The following is a 20665-nucleotide window of genomic DNA, read 5'->3' on the forward strand; positions in this document are numbered from 1 at the left end:
AAATACTTTGAATATGTATCTTAATGTAATTAAAACTTACAAAAATATATTATTAATTAACAATCGAGGCCTTGCTAGTCAATCCTAGCCACATTTAAATTGCATTCATTTTTTTGGTTTCAGAAATCTGATGTACCTGGAGTAGTAAGAACAGGCTCCATGAAGGAGGTAGGAATTAGATATAAAGAACTTAGAGCTGGAAGGAACTTTAGAAGACATTTTGAACACTGCCTTAAGTTACAGATAGAAAACTCAACACTGCCCTCTGCCCATACTTTTTCTCATACCGAGGTTATGTGGTATGCAAAAGCCCCTTTGTGGGAGAGCTGTATCTAGCCCTGAAAAGAAAGCTTTTCTCACTCCCAGTCTTAAGTTACTTATATTACTCATTCATTTGTTCTATATAGCATGTCTGTTTACTTTCAACAGAATCAAACTTTATTAACTAAGTTAATTTTGATTTTACTATTTCTTAACATGATTAATTTCTATTTCAGGTACTCCCCTTCTTTACTCCCGTTTTTCCTCACCAAAAAAAAAAAAAAAAAAAGTTCTGTCTGGAGAAATTGGAAACAACTGATATACTTTTTCCTTATCTTCTCTGTTTTTTATTTTGTGGTTTTACCTTGTGGGTATTTATTTCTTCAGTTTTACCAGTTGAATATTAAAATTTCAGTGACCATATTTTCTATTTCAAAACTTTATTTTCTGAAATTTTCATTTCTTTAGTCTGCTGTTACTTGCTCCACAGATGTAATAACCTAGTCTGAGGATGATATTTAAAAAAAATTTTCCTCTGTTCCATCTTGTTCTGTACCTTCTGTGCTCTCTGCTCCTGCTCCTCATTTTTTTCTGTTCATTTTTGTCTTTGATGCATGGCCCTTTTTCAGAAATTTGGTGATTCTTGGCTGTCCACTTAATATTTAAGAATAAGATACTAAATGCCAGGCTCATGTGGGTGGAACTTATTAATTGCTAGGTTTTCCTATGTCTTGAATAGATAGGGACTTGTCATTTTATTACTGTACATCAAATGCTAATAATAGCAAATATGTTTTCTCGTATCATATATTTCAGAAGAAACCTTCCCATATCCTTAAAATCCTTAGCTTAGCTGCTAGTGCTCCAGGAGCTGAGTGTGGGAAAAGAGGTACAAGTCTCAGTAGTTAGTATGTTGACTTCTCTTAGCCCCCATGATTTCCCAGCATGCCTTATCCCTGCCTTAGTGTCCTTGAGAGCAGAGCTGGTTCAGCCTTACTAGAGGAAATTATAGGTCTTATTCCCCAGTATGGGTGAGTTTAAAAGCTTCTTACTTCAAGTACTTGTCCTGTTTTCAGCCCCCTATGTTTCTAATTTCTAAGGCTTCCCAGGGCTTTTTGTGCAGACATTTATTTCTTACTGGCTTCTATCCCTGTAGGCTTAGGTTTCAGCTTTTTCTTGTAGGTTTAGTCTTTATTACTGTTTATCTGTTGTCCTCCTTGGTGACTGCTCTTGATTACTGTTGTATCTTTTGTTCTTTTTGTCTTTATATGCCTCTTTTATTGCTGATGCCATTTTAGTGATGTTTCAAGAATTAGAGACAAAAGATTTAATCTGCTATGTTTAATGGGAAATGTATTTTGACTTTTCTGATCTTCCTTTATAGACATCCCTTTTTCCATCCTTTGTAATTGTATTTGTTATGAATATAGTATAACTTTTATTTTTGTAGCCTGTCTAGTTACTTTACTTTTTATATTTTGTTTAATCAAGTTTTCTCTTATTTTTTCATATTTGAACAGATACCGTTTTTCCCCATAACCCTACAAATCTTCTAGAAATAAAAGTATTAGATTGCTAAGGGATTAGTATTTTTCTAGAGGAACAGTATCTTATAATACTTTTTTATTTCAAAATAAATTACTGATTTGTCTCTTCTCTCAGACTGTCCATGCCCTTTAAGATGTAAGTCTGGTATTAGAATGCTAATTTGTGAGCTGTGTTAGAGAATTGCATGTTTGAGTCCTTTGCCTAGAGGATTAGTAGCTTATTTATTAAAAATGACTTCTTGGGAGCAGGCATGTCCAAATAATGGTTGTTACTTATGTTGAAAAAAGTGATAAGAATATATGGATACATAGAGAAGTTTAAAAAATCATAGTTCAGGCTGGGTACAGTGGCACATACCTGTAATCCCAGCACTTTGGGATGCTGAAGTGGGTAGATCGCCTGAGCCTCAGGTGTTTGAGACTAGCCTGGGCAACATGGCAAAGTCCTGTCTCTGTCAAAACTACAAAAATTAGCCAGGCATGGTGGCATGCACCTGTGGTCCCAACTACTCAGGAGGCTAGGTTGGTAGGATCCCTAGAGTCCAGGGAGGTCTAGGCTGCAGGGAGCCGTGATGGCACCACTGCACTCCCGCCTGGCTGACAGAGCGAGATCTGGTCTCAAAATACAGATAAATTAAAAAAATTTAAAACCAAAAAATGTAGTTTCTACATACGATTTTTTTTTTTCCAGCAAGCATATTAAAGATAAAATGTTACGATATTTTATTAAATGAATTAAGGTATTTCTTGTTAAAATGTCTTATACTTTAGGACATAAAACAACATAGTTGCTTGCTAGTTTATGAACAGTGCTTAAATGTTACATCCTAATGGTCTAAAATAGTATCCCCCACCCCAACTTTACTTATTATACCCGTATTTTGCTTTTTCTTCAAAACAGTATCACTTCTTCAGACTATATTTATTCGTCTATTTTTGCCAGTTAGAATAGGGCCTTTGTTTTATTTATTGCTGTGTAATGAATTTCTAAAACAATGTATAGCACATTGAAGGTATTCAGTAAATGTTTGTTAAAAGAATGAAAGATTAAGCATTTCTACCTTGTAAGAGAAAATATGTCAAGTTTCAAGTAGATGTTGAAATTATTTGAAGTAACTGATGAGATATACAGGAAGGCAAGCTAATGTAGTCATATACAGATGATAATATTAGAAACTTGAATTACTGATTTGGATTCCAAGACCGTCTTAGAATTTCTGCTTGGTGCTGCAAATGTCTCATCCCCATGTCAAAAGTATCTCATAGTGAAGTTGATTTGGAAGATTTTCATGTATTTTGACAATTCTATAGCTTGGAGAATTATAGATTGGACAATTTACTTTGAAAGACACACCTTTAAAATGCATCTCTACTTTTCTTAGCTGGATGAAAAAGAAAGTCGACGTCTGTTCCAACAGATCCTTTCTGGTGTGGATTATTGTCACAGGCATATGGTGGTCCATAGAGATTTGAAACCTGAAAATGTCCTGCTTGATGCACACATGAATGCAAAGATAGCTGATTTTGGTGAGGATAATTTTATTGTTTCTTATGTTCATTTCTGATGTCCTTATTTTCAATAAACCTATGTAGAATTGTTCAGATAACTGTAAAAAATTACATAAAGTAATAGACTGAGTATATCAAAGTATCCTATTTTGTCTATGAACATACAGAAAGAAGAAATGCTAAGAAATCATCTTTTCTTAGCTTTAAATGTCTCTATTATTATTATTATTTTATAGAGACAGGGTTTCACTTTGTCACCCAGGCTGGAGGGCAGCGATGTGATCATAGCTCACTGCAGCCCCAAACTACTGGGCCAGATAACCCTCCTGCCTTAGCCTCCTGAGTAACTGGGACTGCAGGGGTGCACTACTTTGTCAGGCTAAGTTTTATATTTTTGTACAGATGGGTTCTCTCTATGTTGTCAAGGCTGCTTTTGAACTCCTGGCCTCAAGTGATCCTTCTGCCACAGCTTCCCAAAGTATTGAGATTACAGATGTACACCACTGCACCTGGCTCTTAAAATATCTTTAAAATTTAATTTTAAACAACTTAAGTTGGTAGCATTAGAGAGACCATTCAAAAAGAGAGTATTTGTGAAGGAGAAGGTAGCAGCCTTATTTCTAGTATGTTCAGAAAATCAAGTATGGAAAAGAAGAAAAGTGAGTGGAATTATTTAAAACTTTGAAAGCCAGAAGGTGAACTGTGTGAATTTTAATTATTTAAAATTATTTGAAACAATTTTTTAATTAAAACAAATTTTTATTTAAAATTATTTTTAAATGTTTTAAGTGATAGGAAACTATAATTTGTTTGAAGAACATTTTGATTGTTAAAAATGAATTTATTTTGGCTGGGCACAGTGGCTCACGCCTGTAATCCTGGCACTGTGGGAGGCTAAGGTGGGCGGATCACCTGAGGTCAGTAGTTTGAGACTAGCTTGGCCAACATGGTGAAACCCCATCTGTATTAAAAATATAAAATTAGCCAGGCATGGTGGCCTGCACCTGTAGTCCCAGCTACCTGGGAGGCTGATGCAGGAGAATCGCTGGAATCCACGAGGCGGAGGTTGCGCAGTGAGCTGAGATCCAACCACTGTACTCCAGCCTGGGTGAGAGTGAGACTCCGTCTAAAAAAAAAGAAAAAATTTATTTGTTCTATGTTTTCTATATGAATTGCCATTGACCTTACCAAATCTAAGAGCAAAAGGAATCTGTAATTCTTTTATTTAGGTTGGTTTTAGTTCAATTCAGATAACTTCTTTTTTGAGACAGAGTCTCACTCTGTCACCCAGGCTGGAGTGCAGTGGTATGATCTCTGCTCACTGCACTTTCTGCCCCCCAGGCTCAAGTGAGTCTCCCACCTCCACCTCCCTAGTAGCAGGGACCACAGATGTGTGCCACCATACCCAGCTAAGTTTTTTTTGATTTTTGGTAGAGATGGGATTTCACCATGTTGGCCAGCCTGGTCTTGAACTCCTGAGCTCAAGTGATCCACCTGTCTAAGCCTCCCAACATGCTAGGATTACAGGTGTGAGCCACCATGGTTGGCCCAGAGAACATTCTTTTAAATATTTTCCTCAGTTTTGACTACATCTATATCTCTATGTCTTATCTATTTAAATGTTTAGAGATTAACTGAAAAATGCCAGTTAAACCTGAGCTGGTTGTTTTGGTGTTTTTTTTGTTTTTTTTTTTTAAGTGACTGGCTAAATTATTCGAATTTCTTATTCCTGAGTTGATTATTTTTATAGGGTGTGTTTTTGAGGGAGCAGCGGTTTCTTTTTGGAGTAAAACTATGAGGGAACTTTGAAATTCAAAATTATTTTTTTTAAGGAATCAGAACAGGCTTAATAGGAACTTTGAATTTTAATCCTTCTATTCATCTGTTACAGATTATTTTCCCTAGTAATTTCTGTATTAATAAAATTTAAGTCTGGCTGTGATGGCTCAGCTCTGTAATCTTAGCACTTTGGGAGGGTGAAGAGGGCGGATCATGAGGTCAGGTTCAAGTCCAGCCTGACCAACATGGTGAAACCCCATCTCTACTAAAAATACAAAAATTAGCTGGGCGTGGTGGTGTGTGCCTGTGGTCCCAGCTACTCGGGAGGCTGAGGCAGGAGAATCCCTTGAACCTAAGAGGTGAAGGTTGCAGTGAGCTGAGAGCGTGCCATTGCATTCTAGCCTGGGAGACAGAGCAAGACTCTGTCTCAATAAATAAATAAATAAATAAATAAATAAATAAATAAATAAATAAAATAAACAAAAAACCTTAAACATGCTACATTTTTTCTAATAAGCAAAATAACCAATAGCTTAATATCTTTGCATTACACTCTAACAATACATTAACTTTAAATGTTGAAATAGATTATACATTTTAGAGCATAATGGCAGAATATTTTGCTACAGTAGACCATAGGATTTTGTTGAAGCAAATAACAAAATGATGATTTATCATGTAAACTCAATTTTATTGTTTAATGGGGTTTTAATTTTTGTCTTTGGGAAATCTTTTGAGTAGCTGATTTTGTGCACTTTCAGGTCTTTCAAACATGATGTCAGATGGTGAATTTTTAAGAACAAGTTGTGGCTCACCCAACTATGCTGCACCAGAAGTAATTTCAGGAAGGTAGTATTTGATACCCTGCCACCCTCAATACATTTGAAATTGTCTTTTTCTCCTAGATTTTGTTAGTCTATAGTTCATATTTAATTATAATGAAAGGAGAGAAATATAAGGCTTATTCTTTTCTTAACCACGTTATAAGCTGATGAGGGTTAAGGACTACAAGTCAACTTTATGTTAGAGTTGTTAGAAGACAGTACATTACGTTTTTTCCCTGGTAGAAGAAATGGAAAGTTTAAAGCTAGGATGTTTAAAAGGTAGGTAAGACCCTGGAAACTTGAATAATACAGAAATATCTAGTAGGTAGAAGTGGTTTACTATTTACTTAGAGGAAAAATTAAACATGTAATACGTAGCTTTAATTTTTTACATAGATGGCATTTTGTAGTATCTTTATGTTTCATGATAAAATGTCTTGGGGAATTGGATTGAAGTAATCTTTAGCCTTCATTTATGATGAATCTTTGTTCTTTAAATCTTTTAAAAACTGCAATATTATAAGAATTTTAAACACTCAATTTACTAACCACCATCATTCAGAACATGAAGATATTTGTATAGTATAGCTTTTTGAATAGTTGGTAAAATAGGAGAATTTAACATTTTTAAGAGTAACTCTTTGTTTTTCACTGTACTACTGAAATTGAAAACAGAAGCTCAAGTTTGCTAGTTTTTATAATGAACTTTAATAACATTTTATCCAAACCATGCTTATTTGTATGAGTATTCAGCATCTTGATTAATTCAGAATGCAGAACTACTGTAGTATTTTCTTTCTGTTTTCATAAGCTTGTTGGCCTAGACTGCCCAAAGAAATGAGGTTTGTGTAAAAATATGGCTATGAGTGAGACAGGCGTACCTAATTTTAGATTTGTCAAGTTTCATCTTTTTGAAAATATTAATGTCAAAAATTATTTTAAAAATTTAAAAAAATTTTATTGTCTATCTTAATTCTTTTAGGTAGAAAATAATTCAGGACATGGAGACTGGGGAACGTGTTATTTAAATAAATAAAAAATGTTATAACTGCATATATATGCAGTGAGTTATTACTGAAATTAATTTTTCTTATTTGGATAAGGTCTTCAAGCTCTCAGTATATGAGAACTTTTACTTTCTTTTCTTTTTTTTTTTTTTTGAGATGGACTCTCGCTTCTCGTTGTCACCAGGCTGGAGTGCAGTGTCAAGATTTCAGCTCACTGCAACCTCTGCCTCCTGGGTTCATGTGATTCTCCTGCCTCAGCCTCCTGTGTATCTGGGACTACAGGCACGCGCCACTATGCCCAGTTAATTTTTGTATTTTTTTTTTGGTAGAGATGGTGTTTTACTATGTTGGCCAGGATGGTCTTGATCTCTTGACCTTGTGTTCTGCCCACCTCAGCCTCCCAAAGTGCTGGGATTACACCTGTGAGCCACCCAGCACGATAACTTTTACTTTAAAAAGAATATTTAGTGATCAGTTCAGCAATACGTAAATTTACAGAGATCCTTTTCCTGAATCTAGATTTTGAATGGGTGGTCTAACTAGTCTGCAGCTAGTTAAGGTAGTTGACTAGAGTGCACTGCAAGTAGGATTTAAAAAATCTTCTGTGAACCACTTGGCTTTATTCCACAGCCTCACGATCCTTTCACCTTGGTTGGTGTGAGGGGTCTTGGGTTACTGGGATTGTGGGTTCAGAGTCCATTACTAAAGAATATTCTCAGTTAATGAAATACCACTTAATCTCTTCTCTGTACCAAAACCAATGGTTTTAAATTGAATGGTGGTATGTTTGTTCAGGTTTTGGCCCTAGTAAATACTAAGAACAGAATATTAGCCATGGTGTGTAATTTACAAAACTACTTGACTTTTGTTTTCAGAGATAACTACTGTTAGAATTAAGTGTAGCATGTAGTAGTGGCTATAGAAACCAAATTCTGCTTATGAATTCTTTATGAAATATCCATATTTGAAATTTTGATGAACAGATTTTAGGTTAAAATGATTTTTAATCCAATTGTTATATTTCCTGTTACAGGTTGTATGCGGGCCCAGAGGTAGATATATGGAGCAGTGGGGTTATCCTCTATGCTTTATTATGTGGAACCCTTCCATTTGATGATGACCATGTGCCAACTCTTTTTAAGAAGATATGTGATGGGATCTTCTATACCCCTCAATATTTAAATCCTTCTGTGATTAGCCTTTTGAAACATATGCTGCAGGTGGATCCCATGAAGAGGGCCACAATCAAAGATATCAGGTAATAAAGCAATTTGGAAGTTATCAGATCTAGTAGTATCCATGATAAAAGTTAAGTGAAAAAAAAGTTGCAGAACAGAATATATAATGTAATCCTGTTTTTATGTGAAAAAATGGACTGTATAGACACATTTTATTTTGGTATTAAAAATACAGAGTAAACTGGTTACCTTAGGGAAGTAAGATTAGTAAGAGGGAGGGGCTTTCACTTTTTACTTACACATTTTTGTTTTGAAATTACATATAATGTGTAACATTTAAAATATTATAATATTACATGTCAATATAATAACAGTGAACATTATATTACTTTTTAAATTAACAAGCTAATGAAAGGCTGGTGCAGTGGCTCACACCCGTAATCTGAGCACTTTGTGAGACTGAGGGAAGAGGATCATGTGAGCTCAAGAGTTTGAGACCAGCCTAGATAACATAGCGAGGCCGTGTGTGTGTGTGTGTGTGTGTGTGTGTGTGTGTGCGCGTGCATCTTTCATTTTTAAAAAAATTTTTTTCTTGACACAAGGTCTTGCTCTGTCACCGAGGCTGGAGTGCAGTGGTGTGATCATAGCTCACTGTAGCCTGTAACTGCTGGGCCAAGTGATCCTTCCATCTTAGCCTCCCTAGTAGCTGGGACTACGGCATCTACCACCATGCCTAACTGCCTTTTTTTTTTTTTTTTTTTTGTAGTGATAAGGTCTCACTATTTTTGTCCAGGCTGGTCTTGAACTCCTGGCCTCAAGTAATCCTCATACCTTTTCCTCCCAGTGTTGGGATTACAGGTGTGAGCCACTATGCCTGGTGTTAGGTTAATACTTTTCAGTAGTAAATTTGTGGTTTGCTATTTGATTTCCTATCTCATGAATTATTGTATTTTTTTTTCTTTTTTTTTTAATCCCAAGGAATGAGAAAATTGTAAATTTAATTGACATGTTTTTCCAAGTAGTATACATTCAATTATATGCAAAATTCCTGTTTTGTAGGTAAAAGTCAGTATTACCAGTTTCATCTGGTTCAACCTAGTAGTTTAAATAAGACAAAAATGATGACAAATTTTCTTCTCAAATTTGGGTGAGCCATTTCTGATGAAGACTTAAAACAATTTTACTGCAAGCTTTGCTTCTTCTTTTTTTTTCCCCCACATGGAAATTTTGCTGTCTTTGGTCTTCTAATGGCTAGACTGCACATTTATCTGAGAAGGAAGAAAGAAATCCGATATGGATCTAGAAATAGTAAATACGAAAGCAGCATGAGTGTAATGAAGAAGAAGGAAAGATTATATGTAGAACTTGAAGCTTGATTACTCTCCACTTACTACGCATGTTTTAGACTAGCTAAAAAAGAGACCATGCATGTCAGGGCATGATTATACCACCAAAGGGAAAGGATACATTATTCTCTAAAATTTATATTTTAAAACTACCTAGGTAACAAATGTTTTTGCTTGTGTTTTATGTGTTTTCTTCCAATTAAAATGTAATATATGACAATTGAAAAAGACTTAGAAAAACATCAAAAAAAAAAAAAAAAAAAAGAGAGAGAAGAGAATCAAAATTACCTTTAATCCCATGACCCAGAAGATAACAATCGTTCTTTTGTTTTTATTTTTTCCTCTTTGGATTTTTTTTTTTAATTTTTATTTTTTTTTTTAGTTTTAGTTTTAGCATAATGTTTGACATAGTGCAGGTCAAACGTATTCTTAAATATATGAAGTTAGGGAATCAAAATAGGAAATCATTCAGGGCATGGCCTTTCCAGTCACATAGAACTGAGTTGCAATCCTGGTTCTGTCACTTACTGTCTTTATGACCTTGAGCATGTTGTTTGATGCTTTTTTTTTTTAACCTCAGTTCCTTCATTTAAAACAAGGAGATACTATTATCTTCATATAATTGTTTTGAGAATAAGGGGAGATAATGTATATGAAGTGTTTAGCATAAAACTTAGCACACAGTAAGTACTCAATAGTTGTCTACTATTTTTCTTGCTATATTATTTGCACTTAACATTATATTAAAAGAGTACTATAATGAAACTACTTAATATGTTATCTTTCTGAGCTGGAAATAAGCTGTTCTTTGTCATTGTCACTTGTCTCATAACTTTTTCCCCCCATTGGAGTCTCGCTTTATGGCCCAGGATGGAGTGCAGTGGTGCAATCTTGGCTCGCTGCAACCTCTGTCTGTCAGGTTCAAGTGATTCTCCTGCCTTAGCCTCCCGAGTAGCTGGTATTACAGACATGCACCAGCATACCTGGCTAATTTTTGTATTTTTAGTTGAGACAGGGTTTCACTATGTTGACCAGGCTGCTCTTGAACTCCTGACCTCATGATCCGCCCGCCTCGGCCTCCCAAAGTGCTGGGATTACAGGCGTGAGCCACCGTGCCTGGCACATTCTGCCTCTTAAAACTGGAGGAAAACTGGAGCATTTCCCTCAACATACATGATGAAGTGTGAGCAGAAGAGAAAAATTTCAGTGGAAAAAGTGATAATAATGTAGTATGGGTATAAATATATATGAATTCATATTCTAAATTCCCCAAACTATTACTCTCAGTCTCTGCTCTATTCAAAATCCTTCTCCTAATCCTGCCATTTTCTCTCAGGGAACATGAATGGTTTAAACAGGACCTTCCAAAATATCTCTTTCCTGAGGACCCATCATATAGTTCAACCATGATTGATGATGAAGCCTTAAAAGAAGTATGTGAAAAGTTTGAGTGCTCAGAAGAGGAAGTTCTCAGCTGTCTTTATAACAGAAATCACCAGGACCCTTTGGCAGTTGCTTACCATCTCATAATAGATAACAGGAGAATAATGAATGAAGCCAAAGATTTCTATTTGGCGACAAGCCCACCTGATTCTTTTCTTGATGATCACCACCTGACTCGTCCCCATCCTGAAAGAGTACCATTCTTGGTTGCTGAAACACCAAGGGCACGCCATACCCTTGATGAATTAAATCCACAGAAATCCAAACACCAAGGTGTAAGGAAAGCAAAATGGCATTTAGGAATTAGAAGCCAAAGTCGACCAAATGATATTATGGCAGAAGTCTGTAGAGCAATTAAACAATTGGATTATGAATGGAAGGTAAGAAAGAAGTAACATTTTGATTATTAGCATATTTGGCAAACCCATAGTCTATAAAATGTTTTATAGAACTACTTTTGACTTTGTTTTTGTTATACTATGTGCTAGGTTGTAAACCCCTATTATTTGCGTGTACGACGGAAGAATCCTGTGACAAGCACCTACTCCAAAATGAGTCTACAGTTATACCAAGTGGATAGTAGAACTTACCTACTGGATTTCCGTAGTATTGATGGTATGTACATCACACAAACAATGTACATTAGACCTTGTTACTAACTTGGTATTTTGTTCTTTGATTCTTTTGAGACTTCTTGACTTGTTCCTAGTAATTCAGTTGCAAAGGAATAGAAAATGTGACTTCTTGTGACTTTGCAGTATTAACATTTATGAATCTTATTATTTTTTTAATCTTAATAGCATGCTGTCCTTTTAAGATTATCATCTTGTAGAATCCTTAAAGCTAGGTGCAGTCTGATTGTAAGGTGATAGTTTTCTGCTGCATCTGTTTTTTTGGTGTGGTTCATTTTGGAAAGAGAAAATGTTTTATTTAGAAATAAATACTGACTTTCCTATGAGTTTTTATTATTAAATAAGTTTTCAGCATTGGCCATTTCAATTACATTGAGATACGGTGTTGAGCGTAGGTGTGGTGGCTCATGCCTGTAACAGTCCAGCACTTTGAGAGGCCAAGGGGGGAGGATCGCTTGACCCCAGGAATTTGAGACCAGCCTTAGCAACATAGTGACACTGTGTCTCTACAAAATATATATTTTTTTGAGACAGAGTTTCGCTCTTGTTACCCAGGCTGGAGTGCAATGGCGCGATCTTGATTCACCGCAACCTCTGCCTCCTGGGTTCAGGCAATTCTCCTGCCTCAGCCTCCTGAGTAGCTGGGATTACAGGCACGCACCACCATGTCCAGCTAATTTTTTGTATTTTTAGTAGAGACAGGGTTTCACCATGTTGACCAGGATGGTCTCAATCTCTTGACCTTGTGATCCACCCACCTCGGCCTCCCAAAGTGCTGGGATTACAGGCTTGAGACACCGCGCCCGGCCTCTACAAAATATTTATTTAAAAAATACAGTATCACCTTTGCTTATGGAAGGTTGCATAGAATTATTAGATAAGGTTCACCTATAAATTTTTTTCTTCTTTATAAATTCAAAGATAGTTCACACATAATAGCAGAAAGACACAGGTTTGAGCCATGATATGTTGGCCAAACCGGTTTGTCTGGTTATCTTTAGGTCTCTTACAGTATGGATCTGCTAACATATACTAATGCAGTCTGAAATATGGAATGGGTTTTATTTTTCTCATATTTGGATCAAATTTGCAACCTTAGATTTACTAGTACTTCAGTTTACCAACTGAATACCATTTTTGTTTTTGTATTGTGTTCCCAACCTTAGTTTTTCTTTGATTTTTATTCATTGGAATTGTTGCTTTTTAATGAAATGCTAAATGAAATATGAAGGGAAAGTGGAAAGTAAAAAGCACTGAGCTGAGAGGAGAGTTGGGTTCTAGACTAACCGTTTTGTTCATTTGTTACCTTGGGTAAATCACTTCTCTGGATTTGTTTTCTCATCAGCAAAGTGAGGGGTTGGATGAGATGTTTTCCAGTATACCTTCCAAATTTTAAGTGCATTGATTCTATGATTTTAATATAGAGGGATTTTTTTTTTGCTATAGAATAATATTTATTAATCCTTAGATTGTTAGTTTGTTGAGTTTCTTAACCTTGGATTGCAACTGTTGAGTAACTCTACTGTGCCCAACCTTGATTAGCCTTCTTGAGAATACATACTGTATGTAAAAAAGGTGAATGGTGTAATACAGGCTCATTGCCTCTATTTTAGAAGGTATTTAGAATAAATATACTCTTGATAGCTGGCCAGTAGCCCCACTTAACGAAGCAAATTCAATATTGTTATAAAAATTTTGGGGGTAAGGTCATAGACTATAATAAATTGAAATTCTTTTTACCCAGATGAAATTACAGAAGCCAAATCAGGGACTGCTACTCCACAGAGATCGGGATCAGTTAGCAACTATCGATCTTGCCAAAGGAGTGATTCAGATGCTGAGACTCAAGGAAAATCCTCAGAAGTTTCTCTTACCTCATCTGTGACCTCACTTGACTCTTCTCCTGTTGACCTAACTCCGAGACCTGGAAGTCATACAATAGAATTTTTTGAGATGTGTGCAAATCTAATTAAAATTCTTGCACAATAAACCTAAAACTTTGCTTATTTCTTTGGTAGCAATAAGCATGCATAATAAGTTGTAGCCAAATGCTTCCATTTGTAATCAAGTTATACATAATTATAACTGAGGACTGGCATTTTGGAATGCAATTTGCACAGGGATTGGAACATGATTAATAGTTAAAAGCCTAATATGCAGAAATCAATTAAGATCATTTTGTTGTTCATTATGCAGTATGTATGTAACATAATATGTAGGTCTCTCAGGCTCATTTGATTTTTGGCTATTTTATATTTAGTGTACACAGGGCTTTGAAATTATTAATTTACATAAAGCCTTCATATATTATTACATGTTATATATTTGCTTCATAAATTTATTCAATAAATATTTGCCTAGAATTCTCAGAGACCTTTATAGGTGATTTTTTTTTCTGGGCTCTTTAACTATTTAAATAGCTGGTATCTTCCAGCATTAGTAACAATCTGGATAACTTCTTCCATATCCCCACTCCTTTTTTTTTTTGAGATGGAGTCTCACTCTGTCACCCAGGCTGGAGTGCAATGGCATGGTCTCGGCTCACTGCAACCTCCACCTCCTGGATTCAAGTGATTCTCCTGCCTCAGCCTCCTGAGTAGCTGGGACTACAGGTGTATGCCACCACACCTGGCTAATTTTTTGTATCTTTGGTAGAGAGGGTGTTTTACTATGTTGGCTGGGCTGCTCAAACTCCTGGCCTTGTGATCTACCCACTTCAGCCTCCCAAAGTGCTGGGATTATAGGTGCAAGCCACCACACCCAGCCTCCATATCCCCTTTTAAAATTCCGTAGTGTATGGTAAGTCATATCAGATATCAAACCTAATTTAAATTTTATTTTAGCTTTACAAGTCCAAAAACAGAATTTATATATTCAGATACTTTAGCACTAATTTTAATCTTAAAATTTTCCCACTATGTTCTATATACAAAATGTTCTTTTTGTTACAAGAGCTGAGTTGCATATACTGTAAAAAAAATAAATTATTTTTCCCAATTTCTTAAATTACTCAGGCTCATCATGTCAGTCAGTGTTGGGTATATGCAAATTGCTAGTTATTTGATTATGTATCTTTGAAATTGATTCAGTGCATAGAAAGACTATCTCTTAAAATCTTTAAGTGCTCGGCTATGACTGCCCCCCCCACCCAATTTTATTATGAACATTTTTAAAAACAGAAAAATTGAAAAACTGTAGGGTAAGCACATGTATGTCTACCATTACGATTCAGCAGTTGTTAATGTTTTGTAATTTTATTCTCTACACCTATATCTGTATAAAGATACAACTAGTTATGCATATACATGCATATATGTATGTGTGTATGTATATATGCTTTTTTCCCCCCCCCGAACCATTTGGATGTTACAGACATACTTATCACCATGAAAGTACTTCAAGCATCTCCTAAAGATAATATTCTCCTAAAAAAAACCATAATACTACTGTGAAACTAAAAATTTGCCAGTAGCATCTAATCAAGCCATATTTACATGTCTGAAGTTATCCTCCAAAGTTCTTTTTTTTTTTTTTTTTGAGACGGAGTTTCGCTCTTGTCACCCAGGCTGGAGTGCAATGGCGCGATCTCGGCTCACCGCAACCTCCGCCTCCTGGGTTCAGGCAATTCTCCTGCCTCAGCCTCCTGAGTAGCTGGGATTATAGGCACGCGCCACCATGCCCAGCTAATTTTTTGTATTTTTAGTAGAGACGGGGTTTCACCATGTTGACCAGGTTGGTCTCGATCTCTCGACCTCGTGATCCACCCGCCTCGGCCTCCCAAAGTGCTGGGATTACAGGCTTGAGCCACCGCGCCTGGCCCCTCCAAAGTTCTTTATAGCTGATTATTTCAAACCAGGATCCAATTAAAGTTTACATATGACATTTGGTTATAACTCTTTAGTTGGATATAACATTATTATTATTTTGATAAAATGTGGAGCAAATCAATTCTATTGATAAATAGTCACATTTGTTTTGGACTTTAATTACTTTTTTAAAAATAAGCATTATGGGAACTGTGTAAAGATATTTGATCTTCCTAAGGTCTCTGATTTACACTGATATTTTCTTTTTCTCATTCTTAGTAATAGCATCACACAATAGATGTAAATTAAGATTTAGTCACCTGAGATACGATTGGTATCATGTGTATGCTAATAAATTAATATTATATCACTCATATTTGCCTTATGCTAACTTTAAGAAATTGATTTTTTTTGTATTAATCATTTTCCCATTGCAACAGAGCGATATTTTTTCTATTTTAAGAATCATATTTTAGGATGATTTTTGGCAAGTACGTTAAGGACCTGTGTAACCAGATGATGAACTCGTGTCATGATAGCTTGCAGAAATGGTGACTCTAGTAGACTTGACTCAAGCACTCGTAGAATCATGCACTGAATTAAGAAGAAAAATCTTGCTGCTTTTTGTCCAGGGCTTATTCTATTCAACTTCTAATTTGAAAGCTGTACAAAGTAATAGAAGTTTCATTTAAATATGAGTTCAAAATTGTATTTATAACTTGTATGTGGCCCTCTCTTTAGGAGATTCTAATTTTATTTAGGGTCTCTAAATGCAGCAAATGTTCCTGATGTTAACAGAAGATTGTATTTTTAAAGTTTCAAATTTGTATATAGAATTAAGTAATGGTTCTATATAAGCTGTTGTGGGGAGAGGGGAAGAAAAAAAGGAACCAATTAAATAGGACTTTCTAAAAATTGTTAATTTTGTAAACTTTGCCTATAAGTTATTGTGATTCCTTTTAGTTACTGTGTTTTATTTTGAAAATATTTAAATATTGCACTTGTATAAATAGTATGATAAATGCACAGACAATTGCAGTAAATTCTTTTTAAGCTAGAGTATTTGAAATGACAACCTTTGGTTAAATGTGTCAAGATTGCAACAGAATTTTCACAAAATTTTGTCGTTTGCAAATTCTTACTAATATTGAAGTGGTAAGGGAGTCAATGCAAATGATTTTTAATCTTTTTTAAATTATCTTTTCAGCAATTTATATTTTTTGTGACTTTATGCAACCATATTTTTACTTTGTCTTGACAACTGAAAGATGTATAAGGGTTTTTTGTTTTTGTTTTTGTTTTTGTTTTTGCCAGAAATGTACTGTATACATAGTTTTAAATATAACAGATTTTACTGATATGTAAAAATTTTGCCATTAAAATAATTGATTTCTCACTGAGAAGAACTTTTCTACCAGGATGGGGCATATGGGAGCTTAATATATCACATCTAATTTAAAATAATTTTACTGAAATAAACTCCATTGCTTTTACTTTATTTTTTTCTTGAGATGCTTTTGTAGTTTTTCAGAGTTTTAGATTATTTTATACAAAATCCTTCTCTTCTCTGCCCAGCACTGCTCTTTTTGATGTTGTAGTGACTCCATGCATCTATGTTCTGACTGGCACCTTTAGAACTTCAGAATGAAAGAAAAGTCTGTGTTGTCCAAATCTTTTTTTCCCTTAATTCCTTCCCCCATCTTCCCACCCATAGTAGAAATTTTATTTCCCTTAATTCCTTCCCCCATCTTCCCACCCATAGTAGAAATTTTATTTCCCTTGTGAGTTCTGACAAGAATGAAATTCCACATACAACTTAACTGTAATTTGTTGGTAGGTAGAAGTTAATATTTGTGGTTCATGTATATTTTGACCAAAGTATATTTAAGTATACAATTTCAATTTCTTGATTTAGAAATATGATATAATAAAGAAAAACTTCATTTATCATATTTTACAATGTACTTAACGTGTTTTGAACCTCTGGAAAAAGTGAAAAAAAAAAAAAAGGCTAAGTATCTGTGCACCTTTCTTTTTAACAATGTACTGGCTGGGCGCAGTGGCTCACACCTGTAATTCCAGCACTCTAGGAGGCCGAGGTGGGTGGATCACCTGAGGTCCGGAGTTCAAGACCAGCCTGGCTAACATGGTGAAACCCCATCTCTACTGAAAATACAAAAATTAGCTGGGTGTGGTGGTGGGCGCTTGTAGTCTTACCTACTCAAGAGGTTGCGGCACAAGAACCGCTTGAACCCGGGAGGTGGAGGTTGCAGTGAGCTGAGATTATGCGACTGCACTCTGGTCTGGGCGATAGAGTGAGACTGTGTCTCAAAAAAAACCCCATCAAAACAACAACAAAGAACAATGTACCTAGAAATATAAAATATAGTGCCTGTCCACATTTAAGTTCTCAAACATTGTGATTTTTGTCTTGACCACCTGAGTCTTGATGTCATCTAAAAACCAGCCACTTGAACAAAACGTTGAGATAGATACAACAAAAGCCAAAGCAGCTATCATTTATCAGTTGGTAACCTTTGATTTAGTTAGAATCCTACTACTGTTAGAATTCAATTAGTATTAAATTTTGTATCCATGTGGGATTGTTAGGTAGTGGCTTGTGCTAGATTGTTGACACTGTTATCTTTAAGACAACAAAAGAAAACTGCTGAAGAGTGTTAGGAATAGTATATAAGGTTGTATTTTTAGGGAACGTATAAATTGCTACAGGTATTTACCTTGGCTGTACAAAAATTGTCCAAGAAAGTCTTGTTTGAAAAATCAGGGTATTTATTGAACTCTTTTATTTATTGTAAATAAACTGTTCTCTTTGCTGTAAATGCCAATAAATTATGGTAATTTAAAGGATTTTGAAAAATGATCCTGTTGTCTTAAAAAGACAGCATAAGACATTGTATTAAATATATTAGGTGAATCAAAATCATAGAGCAGTCAGAGTTAGTAGAGAAGTGGTGAGTGAAGTGTAAAAACGTAGTGGGAGTTACCCTTTAACAGAGTAGAGGGGATCAGGGTTAGGTTATTTGAGAGATTTAGCAAAGACCCTACTAGTTAGGGGCACAGCTTCAAGCACCATTTAGTCACTGTGCAAACTCTCTTCCTTCTTACAGCTACTATGAACTAATGGCTTATGCAAGTGACCATAAGTCAAGTCCTGCTCTGGGCATCTTGTTAGGGAGGTACATGTTTTCTTTCTTTAAGACTTTTATAGAGATACGTACAGAAAAGTGCACAAATAAGTTTTTGGCTTAATTTTCAGTGTTTCAGGTATCCAGGGAACATAGCCATGTAAACCTCTAGACAGATTAAGAAACACTGCCACCAACTTAAGTGTCTTTTAATATCAGAAATGATATACTGTCACATCTGCCCTCTTCTGTAGGTAACACAGACCAACCCTGGTACAGTGTAGGAGCAGTGCATAAGGATGTGAATGCCATCTTGGAGGCTGGCTACCGCAGTCATGCATTGATCGTTTTCAAATACTACTGGTTCACTTATGCAACCTGCACAAATACTGATGTATTTAAGGAAACAATGTAAATAAAAGTCACAACTGATAATCTCTCCACTGATAACAGAAACTTCTGGAGATAATTGGGAAGCTGCCAAGATTATTATGGTGAATACCATTTTTTTCCAAAATCATATATCTATTTTTTGCCCCAAATCTTGAGTTTTATCATTGGCAACACTGTCAATTGTTTTCTTTTTCCGTCGCTCCCTCTTTTTCTTTCCTGTTTTTCTTGAAGTTACAGGTTCCCTTTGTTCCTTTTCAAGAAAGGCTTGTCAAATACTCAAGTCTGAATTAATCAGTGTGTCACTCACCTCAGTAAAATTTGTGTTCCAGGAAAAAGTTATCTACTTCAGTTTATAATGCCATCTCACAATAGCTCTTCTTTGATATGTCCTACTTCAGTAGGCAGCAGAAGTGCTTCGTGAGGACTTCCAAATTTTTACAAAGAATATTAAGAAGTGTCAGGGTGGTTATAATAAAGTAACTTTTACAAATTCATCAGGGATATTCTCTGGTGACAGCATTCATTTTTCCTTTTTCTGAGAGTGTGCCTCGCTCTGTCGTCCAGGCTGGAATGCAGTGGCGCAATCTCGGCTCACTGCAACCTCCGCCTCCCGGGTTCGAGTGATTCTCTTGCCTCAGCCTCCTGAGTAGCTGGGATTACAGGTGCACGTGCCATCACGCCCGGCTAATTTTTCTATTTTTTAGTAGAGATGGCGTTTCACCATGATGGCCAGGCTGGTCTGCAACCTTGGCCTCCCATAGTGCTAGGATCACAGGCGTGAGCCACTGCACCCGGCCTATTTTTCTTAGGGCGTGCATTGTGCAGAGGGCAAATCTCGTGTTCCTATTCGTATGAAAATAATTTTGGCTTTTAAAGGGTGTCAGTGACCCTCAGGACCGTCGTTGGTCGATAACAATGGTTCTCAACGGGGCAGGGTGCCGGGGATGATTTTTCTTCCAGGGGAAATTTCACTGGGGAAACCACTGGCTGTCACAGCTATGGCTGACAGCCCGTGGACAGAGACCAGAGATACTGCTAAGCACCCTACAATGCACAGGACACCCCGTCCCCCAACAGAGCATTATCCAGTTTGAAATGTTAATGGCGCGGAGGCTGAGAAAGCATGGCTTTACAAAAATGGGTCTTCTTTTGGGCAAGAGTTGGATAAATTCAGTCTTGCTTACCTTTGTTACATGTGCTCACTTTTTTTTTTTTTTTTAAGCTTTTTTTTTTTGTTTGTTTATTGCATTTTAGGTTTTGGGGTACATGTGATGAACATGCAAGATTGTTGCATAGGTACACACTTGGCAGTGTGCTTTGCTGCCTTCCGTCCCCTCGCCTGTATCTGTCATTTCTCCCCATGCTATCTCTTCCCACCTCCCCACCCCCCACCCCTCCCCCATTTCCCCCAACGGACCCCAGTGTGTAGTGCTCCCCTCCCTGTGTCCATGTGTTCTCATTGTTCAACACCCACCTATGAGTGATGTGCTCATTTATTTTCAAGACGTGACCCGCAGCTACGTTCAGGCGGTAATTCCGCCTTTCCAGTCCAACTCGCTTGTTACTTCCCACGTGAAGCCTGCGGTTCAGCTTCCAGCCTCCCTGACTGGCTCCCGTGCCCCGCAGTCTCGAGCCCTTTATAACCGGGTTTGGCCTTGCTGCGTCTGGCCGACCTCATCAGCTATGCTGTAAACCACTCTGAGGCAGGAGCGTATCCTAATCCTTTGAATCCCCCATCGTTTTCCCCTCATCTCGTTCCCCACGGACTGGACGCGACGCAGCAGGGCACCGCGG

At 36.4% G+C, this 20665-nt stretch overlaps 1 protein-coding gene across 4 annotated transcripts in view; it reads left to right on the plus strand.

The window, feature by feature from the left end:
* Positions 1-16830, plus strand: part of PRKAA1 (protein kinase AMP-activated catalytic subunit alpha 1) — a 40386-nt gene extending 23556 nt beyond the window's left edge. For 3 of the 4 annotated variants that reach the window (XM_010336649.3, XM_074386361.1, XM_039467819.2), the window contains 7 exons: positions 124-168; positions 3191-3335; positions 5858-5945; positions 7961-8185; positions 10788-11274; positions 11383-11509; positions 13271-16830. In XM_010336649.3, coding sequence (XP_010334951.2) covers positions 124-168; positions 3191-3335; positions 5858-5945; positions 7961-8185; positions 10788-11274; positions 11383-11509; positions 13271-13515 — 1362 coding nt within the window. In that variant the 3' untranslated portion in view covers positions 13516-16830. The remainder of the gene's footprint in view (positions 1-123; positions 169-3190; positions 3336-5857; positions 5946-7960; positions 8186-10787; positions 11275-11382; positions 11510-13270) is intronic. The other variant, XM_003925900.4, reaches the window with a different exon arrangement.
* Positions 16831-20665: the final 3835 nt, after the last annotated feature.

This window comes from Saimiri boliviensis, chromosome 1, assembly GCF_048565385.1.
Source record: "Saimiri boliviensis isolate mSaiBol1 chromosome 1, mSaiBol1.pri, whole genome shotgun sequence".
Taxonomy (NCBI): Eukaryota; Metazoa; Chordata; class Mammalia; order Primates; family Cebidae; genus Saimiri; species Saimiri boliviensis.